General features: G+C 40.0%; 1 protein-coding gene across 36 annotated transcripts in view; it reads left to right on the top strand.

Moving 5' to 3' along the window:
* Window positions 1–27,708, top strand: part of GCNT1 (glucosaminyl (N-acetyl) transferase 1) — a 193,721-nt gene that overhangs the window by 30,220 nt on the left and 135,793 nt on the right. For 8 of the 36 annotated variants that reach the window (XM_055578343.1, XM_055578344.1, XM_055578345.1 and 5 more), the window contains 2 exons: window positions 18,369–18,504; window positions 19,744–24,280. The exons of 15 other annotated variants lie outside the window; for them this stretch is intronic. In XM_055578343.1, the coding sequence (XP_055434318.1) occupies window positions 19,884–21,170 (1,287 nt within the window). In that variant the 5' untranslated portion in view covers window positions 18,369–18,504; window positions 19,744–19,883 and the 3' untranslated portion in view covers window positions 21,171–24,280. Of the gene's footprint in view, window positions 1–1,001; window positions 1,122–1,446; window positions 1,641–9,775; window positions 9,816–13,262; window positions 13,515–18,368; window positions 18,743–19,743; window positions 24,281–27,708 lie in introns of those variants that run through there. 13 more of the 36 variants (XM_055578355.1, XM_055578354.1, XM_055578353.1 and 10 more) reach the window with 7 other exon arrangements.

The following is a 27,708-nucleotide window of genomic DNA, read 5'->3' on the forward strand; positions in this document are numbered from 1 at the left end:
AGCCTGGCTTGGAGAATTTTGAGCATTACTTGTATCAAGTATAGTTTAAGCATATTACCAGTTGGCTCACTTACTCTCTTTAAAAACTAATGTATGTAGGATCCTTAACCCAATTAAATTGCTTAAAATTATTATTATTTTAACCAGTGAAGGAGCTGAAACTTGGAGCAGTTAAGGGCTTAAGAAAGTCTGAGTTGGTAGATTGTGTCCAGTTTTTGAGCTGGATAGTCTGGCTCTAGAGTAGAAATCATTGCTACCAGACTCTCCTTTCTCCCACATGTAGACATACTCATATGGAGCCACTAACAACGAAAGAAATACAAAATGAAGCCTCTCTGCTGTATCATTTTAAAAGTTGGAATAGGTCAAAAATAATTACACAGTATATGAATATGTACTACATAATTTAGATAATTATAGAGTCAATATAGAGAAAATGATACTCAGATATTAGGGTACTCAGTTTAAGTAGTCTATTTGAAAGAGCATCAAGAGCCATAGAAATGGATAAATTTTGATCTAAGAGTCCTCCTGGAATTCCAAGGAAAAGCTAAGAGAAAACAAAGATATAAGTATATCCGTACATGTCCATAGTTCATCTTTGAATCATCTCAAATACTATTTTTTCTGTCATTACATACAGAATTCCTTCACTCTTGGGCAATAATTTCAAATTCAACAACTGGACCTAAATGTCATTTGGATAAAATGATAGATAAAGGTTGCCCCTCAAGTTTATGAAGCTTCTTAAAGGGAACGTTGACTCAGCTCACATATGTGTATCTGAGGGTTGAAGAAGTTGTTCTGCTGTACCTTTGGTCTGAAGTCTTTAGGAGGAGATTGTGTCATAGTTACTCCTGAGGGAAGACTTGGAAGGTTCTGGGGCTCCTTGTAAGGTGAGGAGGTAGGGCAAGGTATAATTCAAAGCTGTTAGTAACTGGATCTAGTGTGGTTCTTGGCTAGAAAGTCAGACTGTTCTGCTCCCTCTCCTCTCTCCCCAGAGTCAGTTGTGGGTTGAGCCCCACCTCACCTCTTTCCTGCTGGTTAGCTGGAGCAGATCACCAGCAGATGGTCATCAGAGCAGTGAATGCCTCAGTTTCCTTAACTGTTAAAGAGAACATGTATGTAAAAAGAACTTGCCTAACATTTCCTTAAATTTTTTAAAATGTCCTTAATTCTGCAATAACTTCATTTGTATGAGCATCATCCACTTAATATCAGTCCTTAAGGAAATTACTGCAGTCCATGGGGTTGCAAAGAGTCAGACATGACTCGGTGACTGAGCAACAACAATAAAGGAAATTACAAAAAAGAAACCACCATAGTAATGAACACATAGTGTATAAATGCATCAAATGCCTGTCATTTTCAAAGCTGTCAATGTGGGAAGAAAAATAAGATCTCAGACTTATGGAAATACATTCTAATTAAGATTTTGTCTTGCAGTGGGACTTCCCTACCATTCTGTGCTTTCTTGACCCTCAACTCAGTCAAAACTCAGCCTTATTGCACCTGGTCCCTGTCCATCATCCATCTGCTGAAGAACAGCAGAATGCTTTATCACTGAGGTGTAGGTTCCCCTCACTGAACTCATCTGCTCTTGTGCACAGGCGAGGAGACTGAAGTGCAGAAAGGTTAAGAAAGATAGGTCAATCCTGAAGATAGGATGGGAGCCACCCAGCATGAGGCCAGTCCTTTGGGGTTTGTTGTAGATATTCATTTTGTGAGATCCAACACAGAGTGCTTTGAATTCATATTATACTCACAGGCTATAATTTGGAGCATTTAAGTACTGACTTTAGATTCTTTATCTGGAAAAGACTGAGGTAGAAGGCCCAGTTAACAAGAAGCATCCAAGATACCACCCTACCTTTTTTGGAGTGGAAGGGAGTGGATTTTGCAATATTTAGACTTGTTTTGTTCATTCTTTGAGTCCTTATTGGTTGCATTAGCCTGTGCAAGGCCCATGGGGCTGTGTGAGTAGGGTGTTGAGGGGGATGGTGGTGTGGTGGTGGAGGGGTGGGAATGAAGGGTGAGGCTAGATTACTGATTACTAGGAGCTGACCAAGCAGGTGCCTGGACCAGTTCAGAGATGGGGATCTGTGGAATTAAGTGACCAAGGATGGTGATAACCCTTGTTTATTGACAAACTGATGCATACTAATTACCATGTTACTTGCTTTATAGGTTGTTTTTGTTTTTTGAATCACCACCAACCAAATAGGGGATTATAAGCTTCATTTTTCAGATGAGGAAACTAAGGCTCAGAGAAGTTAGGTAGCTTACTGAAGCCACTCATTAGGACTTGGCATAGTTAGCATTTATTCTCAATTGTGTTTGACTTCACACTGCTGTTTTCGTCTGTGGCTTCCTGTAGTGAATGATATTGGATTTCAAAGAAGGGGGCAATCACTGTGGTTCAGAGAAGGGACCGTGTGCAAGAGGTGGAGCTGGATTTTAACATGTTGAAGGAAACTGGGCAAAGAGAGCACTTCTCATCCCTGCTAATGGTTAGTTGTTTATTTTTCTGTATGGACTGAGAATATTTGACAGTTTTACTTAGCAAGCTGAAAATCCAGACAGGTGGTATGATCTGGAAATTTGGGAATTCTTCTAAAAGCAAGACAGAATTTAGTATTTTAGAATTAGAATTTTTGGAACCCAGGAAGTGTTTAAACCCGAGAGTATTTAAAATTGAGATTTCAAAAAATTTGGGACCTGTGGGGTTCATGATGATTGGGTGCGACAGAAACCAGAGCCACTGGTAAGATGTTTCTGCTTAAGAATTGTTCTTGCTGGGCAACCTTGCCAGCCGTGTGCACTCTGTGTGTTGATTTTTTCATCTTTAAAATTATTTAGTAAGAGTGGGGAAAATGAACCTTAAGATACCTTTAAAATCTAAAATTTTGTTTCTATGAAACTATGCTCTATTCATGGAGAAGGAAATGGCAAGCCACTCCAGTGTTCTTGCCTGGAGAATCCCAGGGACGGGGGAGCCTGGTGGGCTGCCGTCTCTGGGGTCGCACAGAGTCGGACACGACTGAAGCAACTTAGCAGCAGCATGCTCTATTCAGTGCTCTCTTCAGTATTATAAACCACCTACTATTCATTTTTTAAAAAAGGAAAGAAAAAAAGTTTATTACTCTTCAGTCTGGAATTTTGAAGTGAACAATGAGACCTTTTATACTTATTTTGGCATGTAGTGGTAAGGAGGTTGAAGATTCCTTCAAAAAACAAACTGTGTGTGTGTGTATGTCTGTGCATAAATAGATGTATCTCTATTCAACTCTGATGAGGTCCACCTCTGTGAACGAACTTAGTGCCTTAGAGGATAGGTTTTTTGCATTTCACATTTAGCTGTTAGTTGTACTTGAAGGAAATTGGGCTAATACTCTAGCCTCGTATGCAATAAGAAACACACTGGTCTTTGAGAGACAGCCAGACGATGATCTTTGTTCTTTATCTCCAAATTTTCATGGCATGAGACTTGAAAAGGTCTGTCTTTGTGTGTTCAAACCACCTGGGGTCACTCCTGCCTATACTCCTAACAAATTTCTCTTAATTTAAAAAGCCTCTTCTAAGGAACATTTTTGTCAAGGTACAAGCCGGTGGCATCTTTTTAAAAATCATAAGAGAGCTTAAAAAAAATAACCCTCAATATAAAACTGTGTCACTAATGGAGTCGGGGAAAATTCAGTGGCGTTAAGTATATTCAGAGTGTTGTACACCCATCTGCACTGTCCGCTTCTAGAACTTCTCATCATCCCGAACAGAAACTCTGTACTCACTAAACAGTAACTTCTGTCCTTTCCCCCTCCCACTGCTGTAGTAACCTCTATTTTACTTTCCACATCTATGAATTTAATTACTCTAGGTACCCCTTATAAGTGGAAGTATATAGTATTGTGCTTTTGTGACTGGCTTATTCACTTAACAAAGATGAATGTAGCGTGTGTCAGATTTTGATTCCTTCTGAAGGGTGAAGAATATTCCACTCTGTGTGTGTGTGTGTGTATATATATATATATACACACACACACACACACCTCATTTTATCATTTGCTTTTCCTAATTGCTAATATAATGCACTTATTTTGATATTTTAGTACAGTCATGGACATTCTTTTGGCTTTTAAGGGAATGGATACAACTCGTATGGGTAAACCTATATATTTCTACCACTAAATTGTAAATTTGAAGAGAAGTTGAGTGAAGGATATTGAGAAACTGTTGGTATCAATTGTGGTGGGATTAAGAGGGCTTTTTTTTTTTTTTTTGCTGTGGAAACACACAGTAGGACTCAAGGGACACGCAGTTGTAGAATCCTGTCTGAGTTGGCCGGCTGTATTTCCCTGTACTCACTTCCTCATGAGCTGGAGCCAGTGTCTTCAGGCTCTGTTTCTTTAGCCACAGGCCCCACTGTGGTGGCCGAAGGACGCAGACAACAGAGTGGGGAGGGGAGGCCCTCGGTTCATTCATTTTGATTCATTGTGTCTGGTGCTGCTGGTGCCCTCATCCCCTCCCCACCTTTCTTTTTTGACTCCGTGAATGTATGTCTAGGTTCTTGGAGAAAAGGACAAGCCCAGGGCATTTATTAAGTTTTATTGCACTCTTTCAAGCTATCGTTGAGTATGTAAAGAGAGATCCAGATGAAGAACATTCAGAGGGGGTGTGTGTGTGTAATAAAGGGTGTATGAGGAAAAGAAAGCATTCAGAGAACATACAGATCAAGTCTATTCTGTGATCTCTGTGTATTTATTGTTTGCCGTATATTCACAAAGGATATTTTCAGAACAGTGTCTTGGTTCTTCCCAGGATTTCTTCCTTTCTGGGGTTGAGCATTTTCATTATTACTGAGCAAAGCTCGTTTGATGGATGGGATGGGAAGCCAGTCCAAGGAGGACAGAGCTGTGGCCCTGAAGCCAGGCTACCACCACTGCGCCTTCTTGTACTGGGCTTCTCTATAGTCTTCTGGGCTGCTTCTCAGAAGGACTTTTTATTATGAGTGAGAGTTTTAATCATTTGGGGTGCGTATGTGTCCCCTGTTTATCATCGCTCTTCTGATTTCTTTACTGAAACCTGGCCTTTAGCTTCCATGAATGTGCTTAAACATCTATTCATTGTTGTGGTTCACTATAACTGAGAAACAGACCTCGTGTCATAATAGAATTTAAAAGGATGTCCCTAGGGTTAAGGAACCTGAGGGGTAAACAGCCATTATTTCTTACCTTCCTCCTCTTGTTAAAGCTGCTTCTGTTACACATCACCATCTCGTCTTCCTTTCTGGCTTCCTTTGCTTCAGGCTTTCACTCCGTCAGCAAAATTTTCTCTCCTATTTCCTAGTATCTAAATCCTACCCATTTTCAGGATTCAGGTGGGTTGTAATTGAGGAAGCCTCTGTGGATCCTTTCTTTTCCTCTAGGTGGACTTAAAGCTTTCCTCTCTGAAATAGTTCAGACTGGGGTGTATTTCATGGGTCCTGCCAAGCCTGTGTGCAGAAATGGTAGGTTTTAGTTCTTGTTTTAGGCCATCAGCTGCCTAGCCTCAGGGGAGAAAATGATGACCATTGAGAACAATGAATACTATTTCCAGGCATGAATGAAATGCAAGAGTTAGTTATTTAAATGACATTTTGTCCTATAGTAGTATAATGAGTAAATGGAAAAAATTTTCTGTAAAACTTTTCATGTCATTGATTCAGGCACGCGTGCTCTGTCACTCAGTCATGTCCAGCACTTTTGTGACCCTATGGGCTGTAGCCTACATAGGGTTCACATGAGGCTCCTCTGTCCATGTAATTTTCCAGGCAAGAATACTGGAGTGGGTTGCCGTTTCATACTTCTAATTCAGGCATGGAGAACCTTTTATTTATTTTTCTTCTGTAAATGACCACATGGATGAAACCTTCATCTCATTTAAATTAGGGACAGGTCATTGAGACTTCCATTAATTATATTTACTATGTACTTCACAATTTTATATAATTATTAAATATGTTTTGATGTGAGATTAAACAGTTAATGAAGATGTAAAAAGGCTAAAATGGAAGAAAAGAAGTTTTAATAATTGTTTTATTTACCAAGACTTGAGAATATTAATTTATACTAGTTATGTTTAAAAACTCATTGACTATCATTATAGCTCTTATTTTATCACCACCTTTAAGACTAGAAAAATGTAGCCTTTATGTTAATCAAAGTTTATAAATGCACATTGTTTGAAAAAGCAGATATATCCACAAGAGTGTAACATCAAAGCTCTTAGACCTATCAAAGGGCTTAGATTTTACCCTACTTGAAAGCTAGCAAATCTGTCAGTTTTCATGGATGCTTGCAGAAGACCTAAGACTCCTGGGCCAACCACAAGGCATAGTTTTCTACCTATAGCAATAACAGAGCAGAGTATTGGCATTTTTCATGTAGGTTCTTAAGTCCTAGTTCCCGCAGGGCAGTATGAACACATCCAGATGATAATCTGCACAGAGAGTGGGTTGCATTACACGGAAGGAACCCTGAGCTTAGGGAACCCGCATCTTTTATGGTGGGCCATTGAACGTGCTTCCCCTTTGCTCCCAGAGGTATTGCATTTATTATCCCAACAGTAAGCAATGGCACCCCACTCCAGTACTCTTGCCTGGAGAATCGTATGGATGGAGAAGCCTGGTGGGCTGCAGTCCATGGGGTCGCGAAGAGTCGGACATGACTGAGCGACTTCCCTTTCACTTTTCACTTTCATGCATTGGAGAAGGACATGGCAACACACTCCAGTGTTCTTGCCTGGAGAATCCCAGGGACGGGGGAGCTTGGCGGGCTGCCGTCTGTGGGGTCTCACAGAGTTGGACACGACTGAAGTGACTTAGCAGCAGCAGCAAGCACACTGGCCCTTTGCTAGTGAGGGAAGCACTGTCTGTTTTTCAAGGCTGTTCACTGCACAAATAGCCTTAAAAAAACAGTCCAGAATGAAAAGGCAGTTAGTACCTCACTTGCAAGATGTGCAGAAATATGAGGGACCCATGGACAGTTGTCTCTTAACAAAAAGTTGTAGTTATGAAAAATAATCCTTTCTCAGTGGCCCCCAAAACTTCCTACTCCCTAGAATCCCAGTGTCCAATAAAAATAGGATGTGAGCCACGTGTAATTTTTTCTTTCTTTCTCTCTTTTTAATACATCACTTTTTTTTTTTTTTCCTTGCCCTCATGGCTTGCAGGATCTTAGTTTCCCAACCAGGGATTGAACCCATGCTCCCTGCAGTGAAAGTGCAGAATCCTAAACACTGGATTGCCAGGGAATTTCCCCGAATAGTTTTGATTTGAGTTTAGTTGAATTCAAGGATGCAGAACTGACAGGTACAGAGTCCATAGATGTGGAGTGCCAGCTGCATAATATAAACTTGGGGGGCTAGATTGTGTAGGTTTGAATGTTAGCTATTCCACTTACTAGCTTTGTGACTGATACTGTGATTTATAATCAATGTATATTTGTTATTCTGGTCCATTTCTGGCACAGAGCTCCTGTAAAACCCTTGCAATGTCCTAAGTGATGAGAGCAACAAAAATCGTCTATTATGTTGTTGAGGTGACCCTTGGATCCCACCTGAAGATGGGGGCTGGTTGCAGGAGGACCAACCAAGTGATTAGAGGGTGGGAACTTTCAGTCCCACCCCCTACATCCCTACCGCTCATCTCTGGGGAGGAGAGAGGGTCTGGAGGTTGGGTAATGGCCAGTGATTTAATCAATCATGTTCATGTAATGAGACTTCCATAGAAACCCAGGACAGCTTGGTGCGAGTGTGGAGATTTGCAGAATGGGGCTCTCAGAGCATGGAAGCTCTGCATCTTTTTCCCATACCATGCCCTGCGTATCTCTTCCATCCGGATGTTCACCTGTATCCTTTATCATATCTTTTTATAATAAACCAGTAATCTACTTAGTAAAATGTTTCTTTGAGTTCTGTGAGATGCTCTAGCAAATTAATTGAACCTGAGGAAGGGATTGTGGGAATTTCTGATTTTATAGTCTGAAGGTCAGACTTGGCGAGACTGAACTCTTAAACCATGAAATTGACACTGTCTCTGGTTAGATTGTGTCAGAATTCAGCTGACTTGTAAGACAGCTGGTTGGTGTCTAGAGAATTACTTGTTGGTATATTCTCCTCCAGTGGAATTTGGATAAGAACTCCTTTAGTGACCTTGGTAGTTATTGTCTTCTGTTTAGAGTTATCCTGAAGATCTTTTTTTTTTTTTTTTTAATTTTATTTTATTTTTAAACTTTACAATATATCAGTTTTGCCAAATATCGAAATGAATCCGCCCCAGGTATACATGTGTTCCCCATCCTGAACCCTCCTCCCTCTCCCCTCCCCATACCATCCCTCTGGGTCGTCCCAGTGCACCAGCCCTAAGCATCCAGTATCGTGCATCGAACCTGGACTGGCGACTCGTTTCATATATGATATTATACGTATATCCTGAAGATCTTAAGAGTTGTTTAGGTAAATCCTTTAGACGAGCTCCTTGCACATATTAAGCATTCCAGAATAGTGGTACTGTTTTTATAATTACTGATGGGCTTTGTCTTTTAGTGGTGTGCTTCTTGCAGTAGCCTACTGAGAAAAGTTACATGCAACTGTATGAAAATGCCTTTATTCCCCAGCAGGTTATATAGAATTCTAGGTTGAAATTGTATTGGTTTCTGCCATATATTAACATGAATCAGCCATAGGTATACATGTCACCTCCCTCTTGAACTTCCCTCCCGCATCCTATTCCTTTTCACCCCTCTTGCCTTCATTTTCTTCTTTCTCAGTGGAATGCCTGTTACTTGAATGTTGGATCTTCTGAAAATTCTGTGTCAATTTTCTCATTTTCCTATTTTCCATTTATTTATCTTTCTGCTCTGCTGTCTTGGGGCTTTCCTTAACTTTAATTTCTGATTCTTCAATTGAATTTTTAATTTTAGCTATCATACTTTTGATTCTGAGAGCTCATTTTTATTCTCTGTTCCGTTTTCATAGTCTCTTGTTCTGGTTTCATGATTGTAATAGTTTCTCTTATGTCTTTGCTGATAAAAACTCGAGGATGTTTTCATCATTGCAGTTGTCATCTCTTGATCTGAATTTCTCCATGTGACAGAATATTTAGTGGGTACAAATTCCTCCCATTGCAGCATCCGTGCCCCCTTGCAGTGTGATTTTGCGTCCCTTCCCATCCAGAAGTAAAACCTTATTTCCTCTGGAATCATGGCAGGCCTGGTGACTTTCTCTAATGGAATATAACAGATGTGGTGATGTGTATATTCTGCTGCTTAGCCCTTATGAGGCTTTGGAGCTGCTGGGCTCTCTTGGTATGCTGCCCTGCGGCTGCCAGGTAAGGAATCTCATCCAGCCTATACATGATGAGAGGCACCCCAGCTAACATCGAGTACTGCATGCAGATGTGAACGAGCTGTATGGAACCCTCCAATCTGGACAGTCCTCTATCTGCATGCAACTGCCTAGGTGAGCCCAGGTAACGCCAGAAGGATTGCCCGACCAATTCCAAAAGTAGTGAGAAATAATAAGTTGTTTTTATTTTCTGTCACTAAGGATTGTGGTTGATTATACGGAAATAGTTAACGTGATAACCTCCTCTGTTTGTTTCTGATCTCTTTTGTGTCATGAGCTTTTCTTGGATATCAAGTAGTTTTCTATTATCTGAGGCTGAAGCCTGGGAGGTATGTATACCGGCCTGCTGGTATTCTGGAAATGAGGACCTTTGACTTAATTCCCTCCTTTTCAGGTTGGTACTCCTGCTCTCAGTTGTGCCTTGTGCCCTCCAGGTCAGATATTTTATTTCATGTTTTTGGAAGTTTTCTGGTGGGGTCAGGAAGGGTGTTTACTGGATTATGAAGAATAGAGGGAGGGGTCTGGGAGTCTTAAGAGTCTTTTAAGTAGATTTCCACTCAGTGGAGTTTTATTCCACTTCATCCTGCTTCCAGAGGAGTTTGTGTTGCCAACTCGGGAGTGTTTGGAGGGGAGGACTCTGTGGCTGGTAGTGGGAGGGGAGGGCTGGGGTGACTGTGCTGTAGATTGAGTTGCTGCTCAGCTTCCTCTGCTGCCGGCTTCAAGGGGTCAGCTTTCTGATATCTCCCAAGTCAGCTGTCCCTCAGTCCCGCTTGCAAAATTTTGGTGCCATTTCTTCAATTTTTTGAGGGGTTTAGTCATTTACTGGGGCTTCCCTGGTGGCTCAGATGATAAAGAATCTGCCTTAATTTTGGAGACCTGGGTTCAATGCCTGGGTTGGGAAGATCCCCTGGAGTAGGAAATGGCAACCCACTCCAGTATTCTTGCCTGGAGAATTCCAAGGACGGAGGAGCCTGGTGGGCTACAGTCCATGGAGTCACAAAGAGCTGGGCACTACTGAGCAACTAACATACATACACAATCATTTATCATCATTTCATCTTTAAACAGTATGTTCTTCAGGCTGTACTCTCTAAGACAGGATAGTCCTTGCTGCAAGTGTAGAGAACTGGAGACAGAACTCTTCTCTGATATTCCAAAGGGAGAAAGGATAGGTGTTTAATTTCTAGCAGAGGAACTAGCTCACTTGAGAGAGAATTTATTCATTCAACAAACATAACTTAGTGCCACCTTCTGTGCCTGATTCTAGGACATGAGGCTCTGAAGAAGGGAGACATGGGCCCTCTTTCCGCTTCCTCACATCATCTGGTTTTAATTCGTGTAGAAAACACCCTTTCCCAAGGTGCATAGGAAATGTGGTCCAGTCTTATAGAAGGTCCCCTAGTGCCCTTGTTTCCTTAGCTGGATCCTGAGAAAACTCTAGGATAGATTCTAGGAGACAACAGCCTGAACTGTAGAGCTTGGAGATGAGGTCCAGGGACCCAGAGAGCTTCTTGCGGTCAATTTGGAGGGGCAGGCACTGTGGGGTCTCAGGAATTCGTTTTAACATGAACTCTCAGAGAAGCTAGGGAGCCAACCACAGTGAGTCGCAGACAACAGCCAGATAGCGGAGACCACCCTCCAGGAAGGGCACAGCTGGCAAGAGACAGAAATCAGGTGCTCCCAGGTGACTTGAGAGCATGGGGGTGCACGGGGCAGAAAGAACTGCAGTTGGCAAGCCCTCTGCCTTGGGATCTTACCTGCTTCCCTCTCCTTCCCTTGGCCATGCTTCAGGGTTGCGTTTAGGCACCCTGGCTTGAGTCCCAATCCTCTGAGATCTTACATGACCTTGGCATCAATCACAGTAGTGGGTATTTTGCTCCTGTCACAGCCTCCAGAGACCACAAGAACAATGGTCCTTGGAGCGTCTGCGAAATTGAGCTCCAGAGGAGTATTCAGTGGAACTCAAGGGTGACTGAACCTAGACTGAAAGCTTCCTGCTGCAGAAGGATCATGGACCTTCATGCAGAAGGATCAGGTCATGGACCCTGATGTATCCATCCAGCTATGCGTTTATGCAGACACACAGATGTGTGGACACACACGTGTGTGTGTACTTCTTTTGTGAAATATTTCCACTACTTAAAAAAATGGTACAATAGGCAACAGGCAGAATTATTCTTATCTATAATAGTTTTATTTGGACTTAAACCAGAATTAACTTTGGTGGAAATTGTTGAAAAAAGAGTTTACCTTTTAAAATTCCACTCCTTTCTTTCATTATAGTTGACAGTTATGTCTGTCAGCTTTAATCTTCATAAAGGTTAACAAAGCTAACCAATGCAGAGCTCTTATTATCTTTTTATTTTTCTCACTTTTTTGAACTTAATATTAAAAAAAAAAATTATTTGGCTGCACTGGGTCCTAGTTGTGTCATACAGGAATCTTAGTTGCGGCACGCAGGATCTAGTTCCTGACGAACAATTGAGCCCCGGGGCCCCCCACCCCCAGTGTTGAGAGCATGGAGTCATAGCCACTGAACTACCAGGGAAGTCCCTAATTTAATTTTTTAATTGAAATTTAGTTGATGTGTGATATTATATAAGTTATAGTTGTGCAGTGTAGTGATCCACAATTTTTAAAGGTTATGCTCTATTTAGAGTTATTATAAGATATTGGCTATATGCTCTGTGTTGTACAATGTATCCTTGGAGCTTACTTTTTACATAATCGTTTGTACTTCTTAATCCCTTGGGGCTTCCCAAGTGGCTCAGTGATAAAAAATCTACCTGTCAAGCAGGAGCTGCAGGAATGTGGGTTCAATCCTTAGGTTGGGAAGATACCCTGGAGGAGGAAATGGCAACCCACTCCAGTATTGAGGGGAGAATCTCATGGACAGAGGAGCATCGTGGGCTGCAGTCCGTGGGGTCACAGAGAGTCAGACATGACTGAATGAGCTTGCATGCATCTCTCAATCCTTACTCCTATAATGGCTCTCCCCTCTTCCCACTGCTGCTGCTGCTAAGTCGCTTCAGTCGTGTCCGACTCGATGTGACCCCATAGACGGCAGCCCACCAGGCCCCCCCATCCCTGGGAGTCTCCAGGCAAGAACACTGGAGTGGGTTGCCATTTCCTTCTCCAATGCATGAAAGTGAAAAGTGAAAGTGAAGTCACTCAGTTGTGTCCGACCGTCAGTGACCCCGTGGACTGCAGCCTACCAGGCTCCTCCGTCCATGGGATTTTCCAGGCAAGAGTACTGGCGTGGGGTGCCATTGCCTTTCTCCACCTCTTCCCACTGGTAACCACTTATTTGTTGTCTGTATTTGTGAGTTTCTTTTTTGTTATATTCACTAGTTTGTTGCATTTTTTAGATTCCACATATAAGTGATGTCAGTATTTGTCTGTCTTCAACTTATTTCACTTAGCATGATGCCATCCAAGCCCATCCATGTTGTTGCTGATGGCAGGGTTTCATTCTTCTTTTACGGCTGAGGAATGCACACACACATGCACCCCACATCCTTATGATCTGTTGATGGCAGCGTCTCTGTCTAGGAGTCACAGGTGTAATTAGAGGCCGGACAAAAAGATTCTGATCATTCTGAAAGGCGTGTACATATGTGTGAGAATTGTCATGTAAAGATGGTAAATCCTTTTGCTTCCAAGTTCTGAATATGTTATCATATTAGTTTATAGTGAAACATATATTATTCCCCTTTCCCTCCCTCTTCCTGCTTTGCCTTTCTTTTTATTATTAAAAAGAAATTAAGAATATATACTGAGCCACATGTAGCTCACTTTGTTACACATTTTTTTCATTGTCTTCTCTACTTTTTAGTTTATACATCTGAACCATGTGTTTGTTTTCTTTTTGGCTGTTCTAGGCCTTCATTGCTGTGAGCGGGCTTTCTCCAGTTGTGGCAAGCAGAGGCTACTGTTGTGGGGTGCGGGCTTCTCATTGCAGTGGCTTCTCGGTTGTGGAGCACAGGCTTCAGGAGTTGCGGCGTGCAGGCTCAGTTGCTCCGACGCATGTGGAATTTCCCAGACCGGGGATTGAACACCCGTGTCCCCTACATTGGCAGGCGGGTTCTTATCCATTGCACCAGAAGAGAAGTCCTTGTTGTCTTATTTATAAGGTGATAGTTCTCTAAATTAAACTAATGTGTGATTGAGATGAATATCATCATTTAGAATTGGGTGCATTTTAAAATACAGAGGCGTGTGCTAGTGATATCTAGTAGATTTTAATTTTTAAGTGCCACTAGAGCACTTTTTTTTTCTTTCACATTATGAAATCTTCTAATGTTTCTTACTTATTCCAATTATTCCAATCTAGATTTGATGTTCGGTGAGTTGTGGACTTCTCTTATGTGCATCTCCTTATCTGTTTATCACTGTGTAAACAAGCTTGCACTGAGTGGTACCCTTTCCCTCTACTTTATGTTTTTGATTAGCTCCTTACCATTTTGAGATGTTGACGACAAAGAGCACTTGGGAGAAGAGTACAATTAGGAGGAGGCCTTTGCTTGGAACAGCAGTGTAATTCTAAACACCCAGCTGTGGCCAGTTATGTCATGCTGGGCAAAGTACACAACCCCTGTGTTTCAGCACCCATCTCTCCCATTGCTCTGTGCTCCTAATATTGTTTTATTGAATCTCAACAGAAAAACAGCATTTACATTATTAAGACTGGTGCTTTTCCAAGCCAACCCATGGACTGCATTGTGATATTTTTTTTCATCATTGTGTGATTCTAATTTCTTTGGGGTCAATAATAATTATCTCCCTAACCCCCTTTGTTTGCTTTGTTTTCAAAATAGTTATTACAGATTCACCCCCAAACTCGGCCAGTTGTTCAAATGGGCTTTCAGTATGCTTATTGCCATCAGTTATTCCATTTCATTTTCTTTCCATTCAACATCTCTCCCATGGCCGTATGCTGGGTTTGTCTGTTGGCCTGTTACACACACAGCCTAAGGTGTTCCTTTACTATCATCCCGGTATTTCCTTTCCTTCCTTCTGGTGTTGTGATACAGTTTCTGATTCTTACGTTGTCTTTCTTCTTGGCTTACAACGTAGTTTTGATGGAGCTCATCAAAGTTCATTGCAGCGTCCTGAAAAAGAATGCAGAAGGGTAAATATTTTGAAGCTTTTCCTCTCTTAATATGTAAAATGTTTTTATTTTACCCTTAATTTACATGGTAGTTCATCTAGTTCTAAGAATTCTCATCTAGAATTTAATTTCTTTTAGCACTTTGGAGGCATTGCTCCATTATCATCTGGCTTCTTTGTTTGGCTTTTATGAAATATGAAGACATTCTGCTTCTGAATCTTTTTCATGTGGTTTATCTCCACTCTCCCACCCCAGAAACCTACATGATACTCTTTTTCCCCAGTGTTCTGACATTTCGTGTTTAATAAGTACATCTTGAAAGTGAAAGTCGCTCAGTCATGTCTGACTCTTTGTGACTCCATGGACTATTGAGAATTCTCTAGGTCAGAATACTGGAGTGGGTAGCCTTTCCCTTCTCCAGGGCATCTTTCCAACCCAGGGATTGAACCCAGGTCTCCTGCATTGCAGGTGGATTCTTTACCAGCTCAGCCACAAGGGAAGCCCAAGAGTACTAGAGTGGATAGCCTATCCCTTCTCCAGTGGATCTTCCCGACCCAGGAATCGAACTGGGGTCTCCTGCATTGCAGGTGGATTCTTTACCAATGAGCTGTCAAGGAAGCCCTGAACTATGAGTTCAGTTCAGTCATTCAGTCGTGTCTGACTCTTTGAGACCCCATGGATTGCAGCATGCCAGGCTTCCCTGTCCATCACCAACTCCTGGAGCTTACTCAAACTCATGCCCATCGAGTCAGTGATGCCATCCAACCATCTCATCCTCTGTTGTCCCCTTCTTCATCCTCTATCTTTCCCAATATCAGGGTCTTTTCCGGTGAGTCAGTTCTTCGCATCAGGTGGCCAGAGTAATGGTGCTTCAGCTTCAGCATCAGTCCTACCAATGAATATTCAGGGTTGATTTCCTTTAGGATTGACTGGTTTGATCTCCTTGAAGTACTCTAAAGAGTCTTCTCCAACACCATAGTTTGAAAGTGTCAGTTCTTTGGCTCAACCTTCTTTATGGTCCAACTCTTACATCTGTACATGACTGCTGGAAAAACCATAGCCTTGACTAGACGGACCTTTGTTGGCAAAGTAATGTCTCTGCTTTTTAGTATGCTGTCTAGGTTGGTTATAGCTTTTCTTTAACGAGCAAGCGTCTTTTAATTTCATGGCTGCAGTCACTATCTGCAGTGATTTTAGAGCCCAAGAAAATAGTTTCTCACTGTTTTCATTGTTTTCCCATCTATTTGCCATGAAATGATAGGACTGGATGCCATGATCTTAGTTTTTTGAATGTTGTTTTAAGCCAGCTTTTTCACTGTCCTCTTTCACCTTCATCAAGAGGTTCTTTAGTTCCTCTTCACTTTCTGCCATAAGGGTGGTGTCATCTGCACATCTGAGGTTATTTGATATTTCTCTCGGCAGTCTTGATTCCAGCTTGTGTTTCATCCAGCCTGGCATTTCTCATGATGTACTCTGCATAGAAGTTAACTAAGCAGGCTGACCATATACAGCCTTGACGTAGCAGTAGTAATGTCAGTTGCTCATTACTGACCGACTCTTTGCAACCCCTTGGACTGTAGCCCACCAGGCTCCTCTCTCCATGGGAATCTCCAGGCAAGAATACTGGGGTAGATTGTCATTCCCTTCTCCAGAGGATCTTCCTAACCCAGGAATCAAACCCAGGTCTCCTGTATTGCAGTCAGATTCTTTACCATCTGAGGTACAGGGAAGTCAAACCAGTTGTTGTTCTGTGTCCGGTTCTAACTGTTGCTTCTTGACCTGCATACAGATTTCTTAGGAGGCAGATAAGGTGGTCTGGCATTCTCATCTCTTCAAGAATTTTACATGATTTGTTGTGACCCTCACAGTCAAAGCGTAGTTAATGAGGCAGAAGTAGATATTTTCCTGGAATTCTCTTGCTTTTTCTGTGATCCAGCAGATGTTGGCAATTTGATCTCTAATTCCTCTGCCTTTTCTAAATCCACCTTGAACATCTGGAAGTTCTTGGTTCATATATTATTGAAGCCTAACTTGGAGATTTTGAGCATGACCTTGATAGCATGTGAAATGAGTGCAACTGTGCAGTAGTTTGAACATTCTTTGGCATTGCCCTTTTTTGGGACTGGAATGAAAACTGACCTTTTCCAGTTCTGTGGCCATGCTGAGTTCTCCAAATTTGGTGGCATATTGAGTGCAGCACTTTAATAGAATCATCTTTTAGGATTTGAAATAGCTCAACTGGAATTCCATCACCCCTGCTAGCTTTGTTTGTTGTGATGCTTTCTAAGGCCCACTGGACTTCGCACTCCAGGATGTCTGGCTCTAGGCAAGTGATCACACCATCATGGTTATCCAGATCATTAAGATCTCTTTTTGTATAGTTCTTCTGTGTATTCTTGCCGCATCTTCTTAATATCTTCTGCTTCTGTTAGGTCCATACCATTTCTGTCCTTTATTGTGCTCATCTTTGCGTGAAATGTTTTCTTGGTATCTCTAATTTTCTTGAAGAGATCTCTAGTCTTTCCCATTCTATTGTTTTCCTTTATTTCTTTGCATTATTCACTTAGGAAGGTTTTCTTAAGTTTCCTTACTTTGCGACTCCTTGGAACTCTACCTTCAGATGGCTGTATCTTTTCATTTCTCCTTTGCCTTTAACGTCTCTTCTTTTCTCAGCTCTTTGTAAGGTCTCCTCAGACAACTATTTTGCCTTTTTTACATTTCTTTTTCTTGTGGATAGTTTTGATCACTACCTCCTGTACAGTGTCATGAACCTCTGTCCATAATTCTTCAGGCTGTCTTTGAGATCTCTTTGAATCTCTTTGTCACTTCCACTGTATAATCATAAGTGATTTGATTTAAGTCGTATCTGAATGACCTAGTGGTTTTCTCTACTTTCTTCAATTTAAAGTCTGAATTTTACAATGAGGAGTTCATGATCTGAGCCATAGTTCACTCCTGGTCTTGTTTTTGCTGACCGTTTAGAGCTTCTCCATCTTCAACTACAAAGAATATGATCAGTCTGATTTCAGTATTGACTATCAGGTGATGTCCATGTATAGAGTCTTCTCTTGTGTTGTTGTAAGAGGGTGTTTGCTATGACCACTGCATTCTCTTGGCAAAATTCTCTTAGCTTTTGTCCTGCTTCATTTTGTACTCCAAGTCCAAACTTCCCTGTTACTCCAGGTATCTCTTGACTTCTTTTGCATTCCAGTCCCCTATGATGAAAAGGACATCATTTTTTGGTGTTAGTTCTAGAAGGTCTTGTAGGTCATCATAGAACCGTTTAGCTTCTTTGGCATTAGTGATTGGGGCATAATAGTTGGGGATGTCTTAATGGTTAAGATGCTTAAGTATCTTAACAGTATCTCAATGTTTGCTTTCCATTAAAGATTTGGAGTGGGGTAATAGACAAGACAGTTGAAAGAAGATGAGATAAGCAGCTGATTCAGCTGTAGGGTTGTCTTCAGTGGGCCAGTGAGCACTGGAAATTCTCACAGCAGGCATAGAGTATGTTGACTTTTCCAGTCATATAGGGCTATTAGCTGTTCCTTGGCACACATTTTGGGAAATGCTACCAGAGTTTTCTTTTAAAGTTCAACCTAAATTGCAGGATGTCTTCAAACCTTTAAAATGTTTATCCACAAATACAGACTTTAAAAAAAAAGACTGGAGAGAAGAAAATTTTAAAAGACATCAAGTAGTCATCATTTTGAAGAAAAAAGTGAATATGACCAGCCATCATTTTGAAGAAAAAAGTGAATATGTTGAATTAGTAGACCAGTATGCTTTATGAGTGTATATGTATACTTACGTGGGCATGTGTATCTCTTCAAAAATTTTTCTTTTTGTTTCACATGTTTTTTAAAAAAAAAAAAAGACTCACGGGACATAACACCACTGCTGGATGCCTGGTACATTTAAGAAACCTGACTGCGTAAGAAGCACTCTACATGGGCACAGGATGTTACCTGGAATCAGAACTAAATGATCCTGACTTTTCTTGATTTTAAATGGTAAAGTCTAAGTACTTTTTGTAATATTATTCTGTACTAATGATGGTCAGTTATTTTTATTTGTATTATCAATATTCACAAATTATTTCCTAATTAAGCATTTAAAAATTCTAGTGCTAATTCTGGTGTTAAAAAGTTTTCGAATCTCTATAAATCTGGTTTTGAGAGAGTTGATAGTATTTGACTTTCTTTGTTAGAACCAGTTGCCAAGTAATAAAATTGACTTTTGAAAATGAAACAGCATCTGTATGTTTGTAAACATTTTCCATAATAAAAGTGGGTTAGGCTCCTGGAATTTGAATACAGACAAAGAGTCTTTCATAAGTTACAATTTGCATATGAGTGTTGTTTTTCAGCAAGGCTTAATTATTATAACCTGGTATAACCAGTGCAGGAAATACAAAGCTGTTTATCTCTTTTGGGTCGTGTATATTTTCTCTTCCTGTGGTGCCTGGTATGGAACTGAACAAAGTGATGTCAACCCAAAACAGTTCCAAATCTGATCTGGTTTCACCTGAACTTTTCTGTTCCGCTTTGAAAATCCAGTTGACCTGCTTTTCCTTCAGAGATTCTTAGCATCCACAGTCATTTCTGAATGTCTCCTTCAGTGGACCCCACTCCTAAGTTGATGAAGAGTAGAATGGATCTTATCTCTTCAAATATTTGGGGCTGCTGATGCCAACTGATGGACACTAATGGATGTGTCTGGAGAAACCCAGATTAGTAACAATTTCAAGGCAAGGGGTGCTAATTACCACTGGCCCAGGATCAAAAACTCACCAACTGAGACTTCCCTGGTGGTTCAATGGTTAAGACTTCGTGCTTCCACTCAGGGGGTGCAGTTCAATCTAAGATCCCACGTGCTGTGCAGTACAACCAAAGAAAACAAAAAGCAACAATAACCCCTCCCTCCCCTGCAAAATAAACACCAAAACTCACCCTATGGAGAATTTAATAATTACAGCCTAGGTCTTCAACTGTATTTTGTACCTCAATATACCTGAGAGGTAAAGTGTTGATTATAGGATATTCTAGCATATCCTTGTACTCAACTTTTTAAAAAAGATAATCTGGCATTAATACTAGAGATTATGGGTATCCTTTAACACTTTTCTCGGATTGACTTTGTTTTTGTCTTCTGACCTCGTAGCAAAGAGGACACTTTCTGAACCTGATGAGAAGATGTCGTAAAAGATTCTATTTATATATGTGTGTGTACCCTTTCTATTTTTCTCTTAGTGCTATCGTCCATTTCAAGATGCCTTTGCACTTTTGATAAATGCAAACTGACAAATCTCCAGACCACGACAGAGAGGAAATCAGTACTGCTTGAAGCCTGAAAGACTACCCTTAATAAAGCCAAGTCCCCAGTTGTTGAAATGCTGAGGAAGTTGTGGAGGAGGAAACTTTTTTCTTATCCCGCTAAATACTACTTCTTATTTCTTGTTTTTTCGGTGGTCACATTCACTGTTTTAAGAATTCATCAAAAGCCTGAATTTGTAAATTTTGGACATTTGGAGCTGTTTGAAGAGAATCCTAGTAGTAATATTAATTGCACCAAAATTCTACAGGGTGATGTAGATGAAATCCAAAAGGTAAAGCTTGAGAGTCTAACAGTGAAATTTAAAAAGCGTGCTCGATGGACAAACTATGACTACATAAACATGACTGGTGATTGTGCTTCTTTCATTAAGAAGCGCAAATATATTACAGAACCACTTAGTAAAGAAGAGGCGGAATTTCCAATAGCATATTCTATAGTGGTTCATCACAAAATTGAAATGCTTGACAGGCTCCTGAGGGCCATATATATGCCTCAGAATTTCTATTGTATTCACGTGGATGGAAAATCAGAGAAATCCTTTTTGGCTGCAGCTGTTGGCATCGCATCCTGCTTCAGTAATGTCTTTGTCGCCAGTCAGCTGGAGAGCGTGGTGTATGCGTCCTGGAGCCGGGTTCAGGCTGACCTTAACTGCATGCAGGACCTCTACCAGATGAATGCAGGCTGGAAGTACCTGATAAATCTCTGCGGTATGGATTTTCCTATTAAAACCAACCTGGAAATTGTCAGGAAGCTGAAGCTGTTGATGGGCGAGAACAACCTAGAAACAGAGAAAATGCCATCCCATAAGAAAGAAAGGTGGAAAAAGCATTATGAAGTCGTGGATGGAAAGCTGACAAACATGGGGACTGACAAAATACATCCACCTCTTGAAACACCTCTGTTTTCAGGCAGTGCCTATTTTGTGGTCAGTAAGGAGTATGTGGAGTACGTGCTCCAGAACCAAAATATCCAAAAGTTTATGGAGTGGGCAAAAGACACATACAGCCCAGACGAGTATCTCTGGGCCACTATTCAGAGGATCCCCGAAGTCCCAGGGTCATTGTCCTTAAGCCATAAGTATGACATGTCTGACATGCAAGCGATTGCCAGGTTTGTTAAATGGCAGTACTTTGAAGGAGACGTTTCCAAGGGCGCCCCCTACCCGCCGTGCAGCGGCGTCCACGTGCGCTCTGTGTGCGTTTTCGGAGCTGGTGACTTGAACTGGCTGTTGCACGTGCACCACTTGTTTGCCAACAAATTCGACACGGACATTGACCTCTTTGCCATCCAGTGTTTGGACGAGCATCTGAGGCATAAAGCCCTGGAGACGTTAAAACCCTGAATGTTGTAGGCAGTTTTAGAAATATTAATAAGGAGGCAGGAGATCTACCCCCATTTGATTCTTCCGCCTCCAGAATCCAACTGGATTCTTCAAGCCAGAGAAGCTACATGGTTTCTGCAGAGCAGGGTCGGTTAGAAAGGCTGTATCCTTAAGCCTGGACTTACAGTGAATGAGAGGCTCGGGCAGGTTGCAAGGCATTGGAGGGGAAGGTAGCTGGAGAAGAGGCTGAAGGCAAGCTAGCCTTTTAAAGAGCTCAGGGACTTTAAACTCAGAATTCTAAGATTTGACTTGTGCCAAAATTACTTGGAGAGCTTTAAATATGAGGGATTTTCCTGATTTGAATAGATTTATAGCAATAACCCAATCGGGATATAATTTATCTTGTAGATTATGTTTGTTGAAAAAGAAATTTGACTGTATTCTAAATGATCTTTTTAAATGATTGACTTTCTGCTGTTACTTTGAGCTATGTTGTGTATCTATATATGCCATCTCAGGGAACTTGAAAAAACGGGCTTGACTGATTGTGAATATTTCTCATTTTTGCTTTTAACAATGTATATGTGTTTTTAAAAGAAAAAGCAGTTTCTAGTTTAGTTGATTCTGTGAATCAGGTTACTTAAGAAGTTAAGGTATCTTGGGTTGTTATAGTGTCTACAGAGTAACACTCAGTTTTTTCAAACGTCTCTCTCCTCCTCCTCCAGTCTCCCCACACCCTGCTATCTAGCTGTATATAAACTAGTTTTCATAGTGACCCATATTACAGCCTCAGTTCTCTTATGTTTGGTAGTAATTGGCCTGTAGAACTAAGAAAGGGTGAAGAGTCATATGTGGACAATTTCTAATGAGTGTTAAAAAGCACCAGTCTGTACTATTCCCCAGAAATTAAGGATATTGCTCTTTGGATCAGCTTGTGTCCATGCTCCAGACTCTTGCATCCAGCCGCCACTCTGTCACCCTTTGAAAGGAACTGGCTTCCCCACCGCTTGTTTCTTCAAGTTACCGGCCCACTACTTAGTCCTTAGCTTTTGCATTGTAAGTTCCCTTCTCTCTCAGAACCTATGAGGAGGGGAAAGATGTGCTGTTGTACCACCTAGTGTGCTTGAAGGCCTGGGAATCCTGAAGGGGAACATTAGGTTTGAGACAGATTGTCTCAGTATTGATATTCTTAGCATATAGTTTTTACTTTACTTTTCACCAAAAGATAGATTTGTGGTTGCTATTGCTATCTTATATCTAAAAGTAAATGAAGATTTTTTAAAAAGCACCAACTTGGACTTTTTCTAAGGTGATAGCATTCAGCCAAAGATCTAATAGGACATAGGAAGTTTTTATCATTACCTGAGATGTCAAAAAAGAATTAAATTCATGAACTTTATTGTTAAAACTTAGCCAACTTAAATAGTATATGGGAAGTTCATAATATCACACAATGTTCAGGCATTCAACTGAGAAAACATTTTATTCCATAGAGTTAGGAAACAGTTTTATCTTACGGAGAGATTTGTTATACCGACCCTCCTGAATGAAAACTTCACACTTTGGGAGACTATCATTTGTAAACATGCAAGTCAGTGGATTGCTATGGTTTGCATGATTTAACATGGCAGCCAATGTTGGACCAAGAAAAATATACCCACATTGAAAATTCAAGACGTGATGTCAATGAGGGCATTATATGCATAGCGTTCTGTCTCTGTTGACTTCTAAACTAACTTCGTCTTTTAATGCATGTTGTGTGTCTCTCTCATGCTCTCTTTTAGAAGAAAAGTTTTACCTGTAAGTTAGGCCTTTAAAAAAAAAAAACAAAAACACTCTAAAACTAGTGATTTTCAGTGACATACTTCATGTCTATGTCTTGTGTTTTCTTAATTTCACTCGTGGTGTCTTGACTACTATAGACATTTTCACTTTTTATTTTGAATATTTGCAAAGTTACAGGAAAGCTAAAAGTAATGGTACAGTGAACATTATATAACCTTCACCTGGAGTCACTGGTTGTTAGCCTCGTGCCTATGTGCTTTCAATTGTATGGATTTTTTAATTTAACAAAATTGAAAATTGAAAGTTAAAAAAGTTTATAAATATCTAAAATTGTTATTCATAGCACTGCTCTAATTGTAGTGTGACTAAATCTTGTTAATGTTTAAATTGGCAGCTTTGAGGGGTTTTTTTCTTCCCATAGACATAAAAACAATGATTTTAGAATCCATTTCCCCAAGCCCCACACTAAAACTGTGGACCCACCATCCTTTATGAAACTGTGGTACCTTTTCTTTCTAGAAAGTTTACTTACTTAAATGTGTCTGAATATTACCCTATTGCTAATAGCTTTACAGGGATTATATAGCCATTAGGACTCTTCATTTTATGCTTTTCAACATAACTTAAATGAAATTCATACTAGTGGGACAGACAACTGGAAGAGTCAAGAAGATGGTTTTGAAAGGAAACCCATACTACATTCAGGAGGAGCAGAAATGTAAGTTCTTTGGCAAATATAAATTACTTAAACTTCTATATGTCAGTTATTAAACACTAATTTCTTTTACTGTCATTTAAGGTCTTTTATAGGGAATTATTAGAAATTGTGTTCCCAAATAAATCCTTAAGTGTACAGAAACTGCAGTTTTTTAAATGGAAGTATTCTAGTTAATGAAGTGCTGATCAAGATTCATGTTGAGAATAAGAGTTAACAAAAATGGTTCTTCCTTGACAGGCGATTACCTAGGCTTTTACCAGAGCATGGTAACCCACCGCTCAGCCTTGAAATTCAACTACTGTTGTCTCTAAACATGTGTTGATATTTGTGTCATTCAAGTACAGTTTACTTAAATGAAAGATCATACATGGATTTTCCTTTGTAGTCATTTGGGGGAGGAGGAAGGCATGTTTTACTTCATTTCACCAGTAGAGTAAACTGACCTGAACTTTTTTAGTTGGCTTAGAAAAGTAAAAATCATTTCTCATTATGGTAAAAATAAATCAGTAAATGCAAGACTTTCATGACATGTGCGGTTACTGTGGGTTTTACTCTTTTGAATATGAATGTGACTGAATGCATTTGGAAGTAGTCATATCACCATTAAAATCAGCTATTCAGAAACTGGTGCCTTGTCTCCACAAGTTAGTCTTATTTTGTTAGCTACATAAGTTATTATTTTTTTGTTAGCTACAAGCACCCCAATATTAAATTTAGTAGTTGGATCTGATAGTTTGTAACCAACAAGGGTTTTATGTGAGTACTTATTCAAAACATAAAAATTTATTCTTTAGGCAGAAATGTCTGAGAGAGAGGGTATTGTCATGGTAAAAGGTGTAACACAGTTTATGCCAAAAGAGCTAGACAGGGAACTTTAGAAGAGTGCAGTTTAATAGCCAGTGTTACTTTCTGGGCATTGCTAGCTTCAGCTTATATCTGGTGAGAAAGCTTAGGTCTGTTGAGGACCAGTGACCGTAAATACCAACAGGTTGTTACATGTGATCTGAATGTGGAGAGCACACCAGAGGGAAAAGGGAAGTAACCCCCCTCCCCGAGTATTGAGTGCCAGCTCCAGATGTCTCCTCACCTGATCTGGTAAACCCTTCTGTGTGCTCTTCATGAGTGTCCCTCAGTCATGTCTGACTCTTGGTGACCCCAGAAACTGTAGCCCACCAGGCTTCTCTGCCCATGGAAATCTCCAGGCAAGAATACTGGAGTGGGTTGTCATTCCCTTCTCCAGGGGATCTTCCTGACGCCGGAATCGAACTCGGGGTCTTCCTGCATTGTAGGCAGATTCTTTACCGTCTGAGCCACCAGGCTGACTCTGGGTGCTCTTTAGCCCCATTTTATTTTCTTTATTTAATTGGAGTGTAATTTCTTTACAATGGTTGTGTTAGTTTCTGCTGTACAATGAAGTGAATCAGCTATATGTATACATAATTTTTAGCCTTGTTTTAGATGAAACAGACTCTACAATGTGGCACAGTTGATTAACCTCAGCTCTTTCTTGAAAGCTTGAGAGCTTTATGTATCCTTTTTAAGTCTGCTTGTCAAGGATTTAATTTTAATATATGCTTAAAGTTCTCAGAGCTTGTCATCAGAATATTGATTTTCTATTTTTCAGTGTAATAAAAGCCAAATTAGAAATGAGTTATAAGTATTGGGAAAGAAAAGGCTGTTTTCATTAGTGCAGATGATAGTCCAAGTTGCATGCTCAGGAATCTGGACTTGAAATTAATAAGACATTAGCAAATACTGCCACACATGCAAAAACCAGTTTTTCCATATTCAAGCCAAAAAAAAAAAGTTGTTTTAAGATGTCAGGGGAATAGGTTATCTTTGACCATGGCAAGAAGCTCTGTAAAATGTATAGACAAACTTAAGACATGTGTGGGACCTGATGAATAAAATACTTCAGTAGATTAAAAAAATTTTTGCTCCTAGCTGGTAAATATTTTAAATATGACCCTTCTGCCCAGATTAATCCATCATTCAAATATAAGTGCAGTGTCATATTCTCAAAGGGTTGGTAAAATTGTTCTGAATTTCATCCAGAAGGAAAAAAGTGTAAGAATAGCTAAGAATGCTTTGAAAGGGATTAATGAAGTCAACTAATACTATATATAAAGCCATATTTTAAAGATAAATGTTAAGAGAGTATTATAAGTTATAATTAAACTCTCAGACTGAAAACAGTAATAGCCCAGAAATAGATACTGGTATATATAAAACATTGCATAGCAAGCATCGGAACATGGTGAGGAAGAGGGGACAGGGATAAACTTACTCAATAAGTACCTATTTGGAGAACATTAAATTATAACTTTGTAATGTGCACCAAAATCCAGATGGATTAAGGATGAAAATAAATGGGAAGAACTTGTTGGTGACTGTCTTTGCATGTAAAGGAATTTTCCAGATAAAAACAATGAGAATCATTAAGGACCAGATAATAGATTTAATTCAAAATGTGTATTTCCCAAATATGAGAAGGCAAAAAACAGACTTGGAAAATTTGCCAACAAATTTTGAAAAAGGGAAATATGGAAGTTATTTTTGCTAATATTATTTTAAAAACAGCTTTTTGAGATATAATTCATATACCGTACAATTTACCCATTTAAAGTTTCCAGTTTAGTGGGTTTTAGTATAATATCAGTCAATTTTAGAACATTTCCATCACTCCAAAAAGAAACTCTGTACCCTTTAGTTGTTACTCACCATTACCTCCCAACCCCTTATATTAATATATTTTTTAAAAGTATTAAGATGCCCAGAGTAAAATGAACAAGTGTTAGTGCTAAGTCACTTCAGTCATGTTCGACTCTTTGCAACTCCATGGACTGTAGCCTGCCAGTCTCCTCTGTCCATGGATTCGCCAGGCAAGGATACTGGAGTGGGTTGTTATTTCCTTCTCTAGTGGAACTTCCCGACCCAGGGATTGAACCCAGGTCTCCTGCATTGCACACAGATTCTTTACCATCTGAGCTACAGGGAAGTATTCACAGAGGGTGAAATAAGAATACAAATTGCTAATATGAAAACCTGAAATTCAATAAGCTAAAACCAATTCCTGTGCATCAGTTTTGGTTTTATTTATTTTATGAGACTGTATTGAGGAACGCATGCACTTACTGCAAGAGGAGTGTTAAAACCTATCCTTCAGTGTCTTTAAAAACACTCAAATTCTTTGATCAATAATTCACTTCTTGGAAAATATCCTAGGCTAATAACCAGAGATTTGGATCCACATTTAAACCCAGTTTTTATCAGCTCTTTATTTATGGTGAAATGTAAAAATACATAAATCTCCAGTGATAGAGGAATAACTATTTTACAAAACATGTGTTGGGAATATGAAATATTCTTTTTTTTTTTTTGAAATATTCTTATAGTATACCTATGCCATGGAAAATTACTGTAGGTTAAATGAAGTAAACAAACTGAACAGGACCTATAATGTGATCTCAATTATGTTAAAAAAAAATGATGCTGAACGGAAAGGAGCATTCAGAATTTCCCTGAAATATCACATCTTGATATTTTGAGAACTATTCCTTCCAGCTCTATAAAATTGATGCTTGCCAAATATTTATTTGGAGCATTTTCCACGTATGCTTTGCCTTAGGGAGTCTTAGTGAGACTCCTTACCCCTGGCCTTTACTTGCTGGATTGGGGGAAAGGAGCCCTCATTTCCTGGAGCAATCCTCTTTTACCTACAGAAATGTTTTTAGATTTAAGCTTTGGTGATTTTCAGTGTGTCCTGAGTCCTTATACTCTAGGCAACCCTGTAAGATACTCCATTTGTATATCCTGGGTGGAGAGAACTTTTTCCAGAAGAATCATTGAACCAGTCTCAAAGGACTGTCAACCTGACTTCAGGATCCCAGGTGCTCTATAGATGGAATTTCATTTTCTGATCCCAGATGTTAATTGCTTACTAGATGAGGATAGTTTGGTTCCTTTAGCTGCATACCAGTGGCAAAACAAATGTTCTTCAGCAGGAGGATAAGAAAAAATTCAGATGGGTAGCGTGGGAGTCACTTTGATGAGCAA

Source organism: Bubalus kerabau, chromosome 4 (assembly GCF_029407905.1).
Source record: "Bubalus kerabau isolate K-KA32 ecotype Philippines breed swamp buffalo chromosome 4, PCC_UOA_SB_1v2, whole genome shotgun sequence".
In the NCBI taxonomy this organism is placed as follows: Eukaryota; Metazoa; Chordata; class Mammalia; order Artiodactyla; family Bovidae; genus Bubalus; species Bubalus kerabau.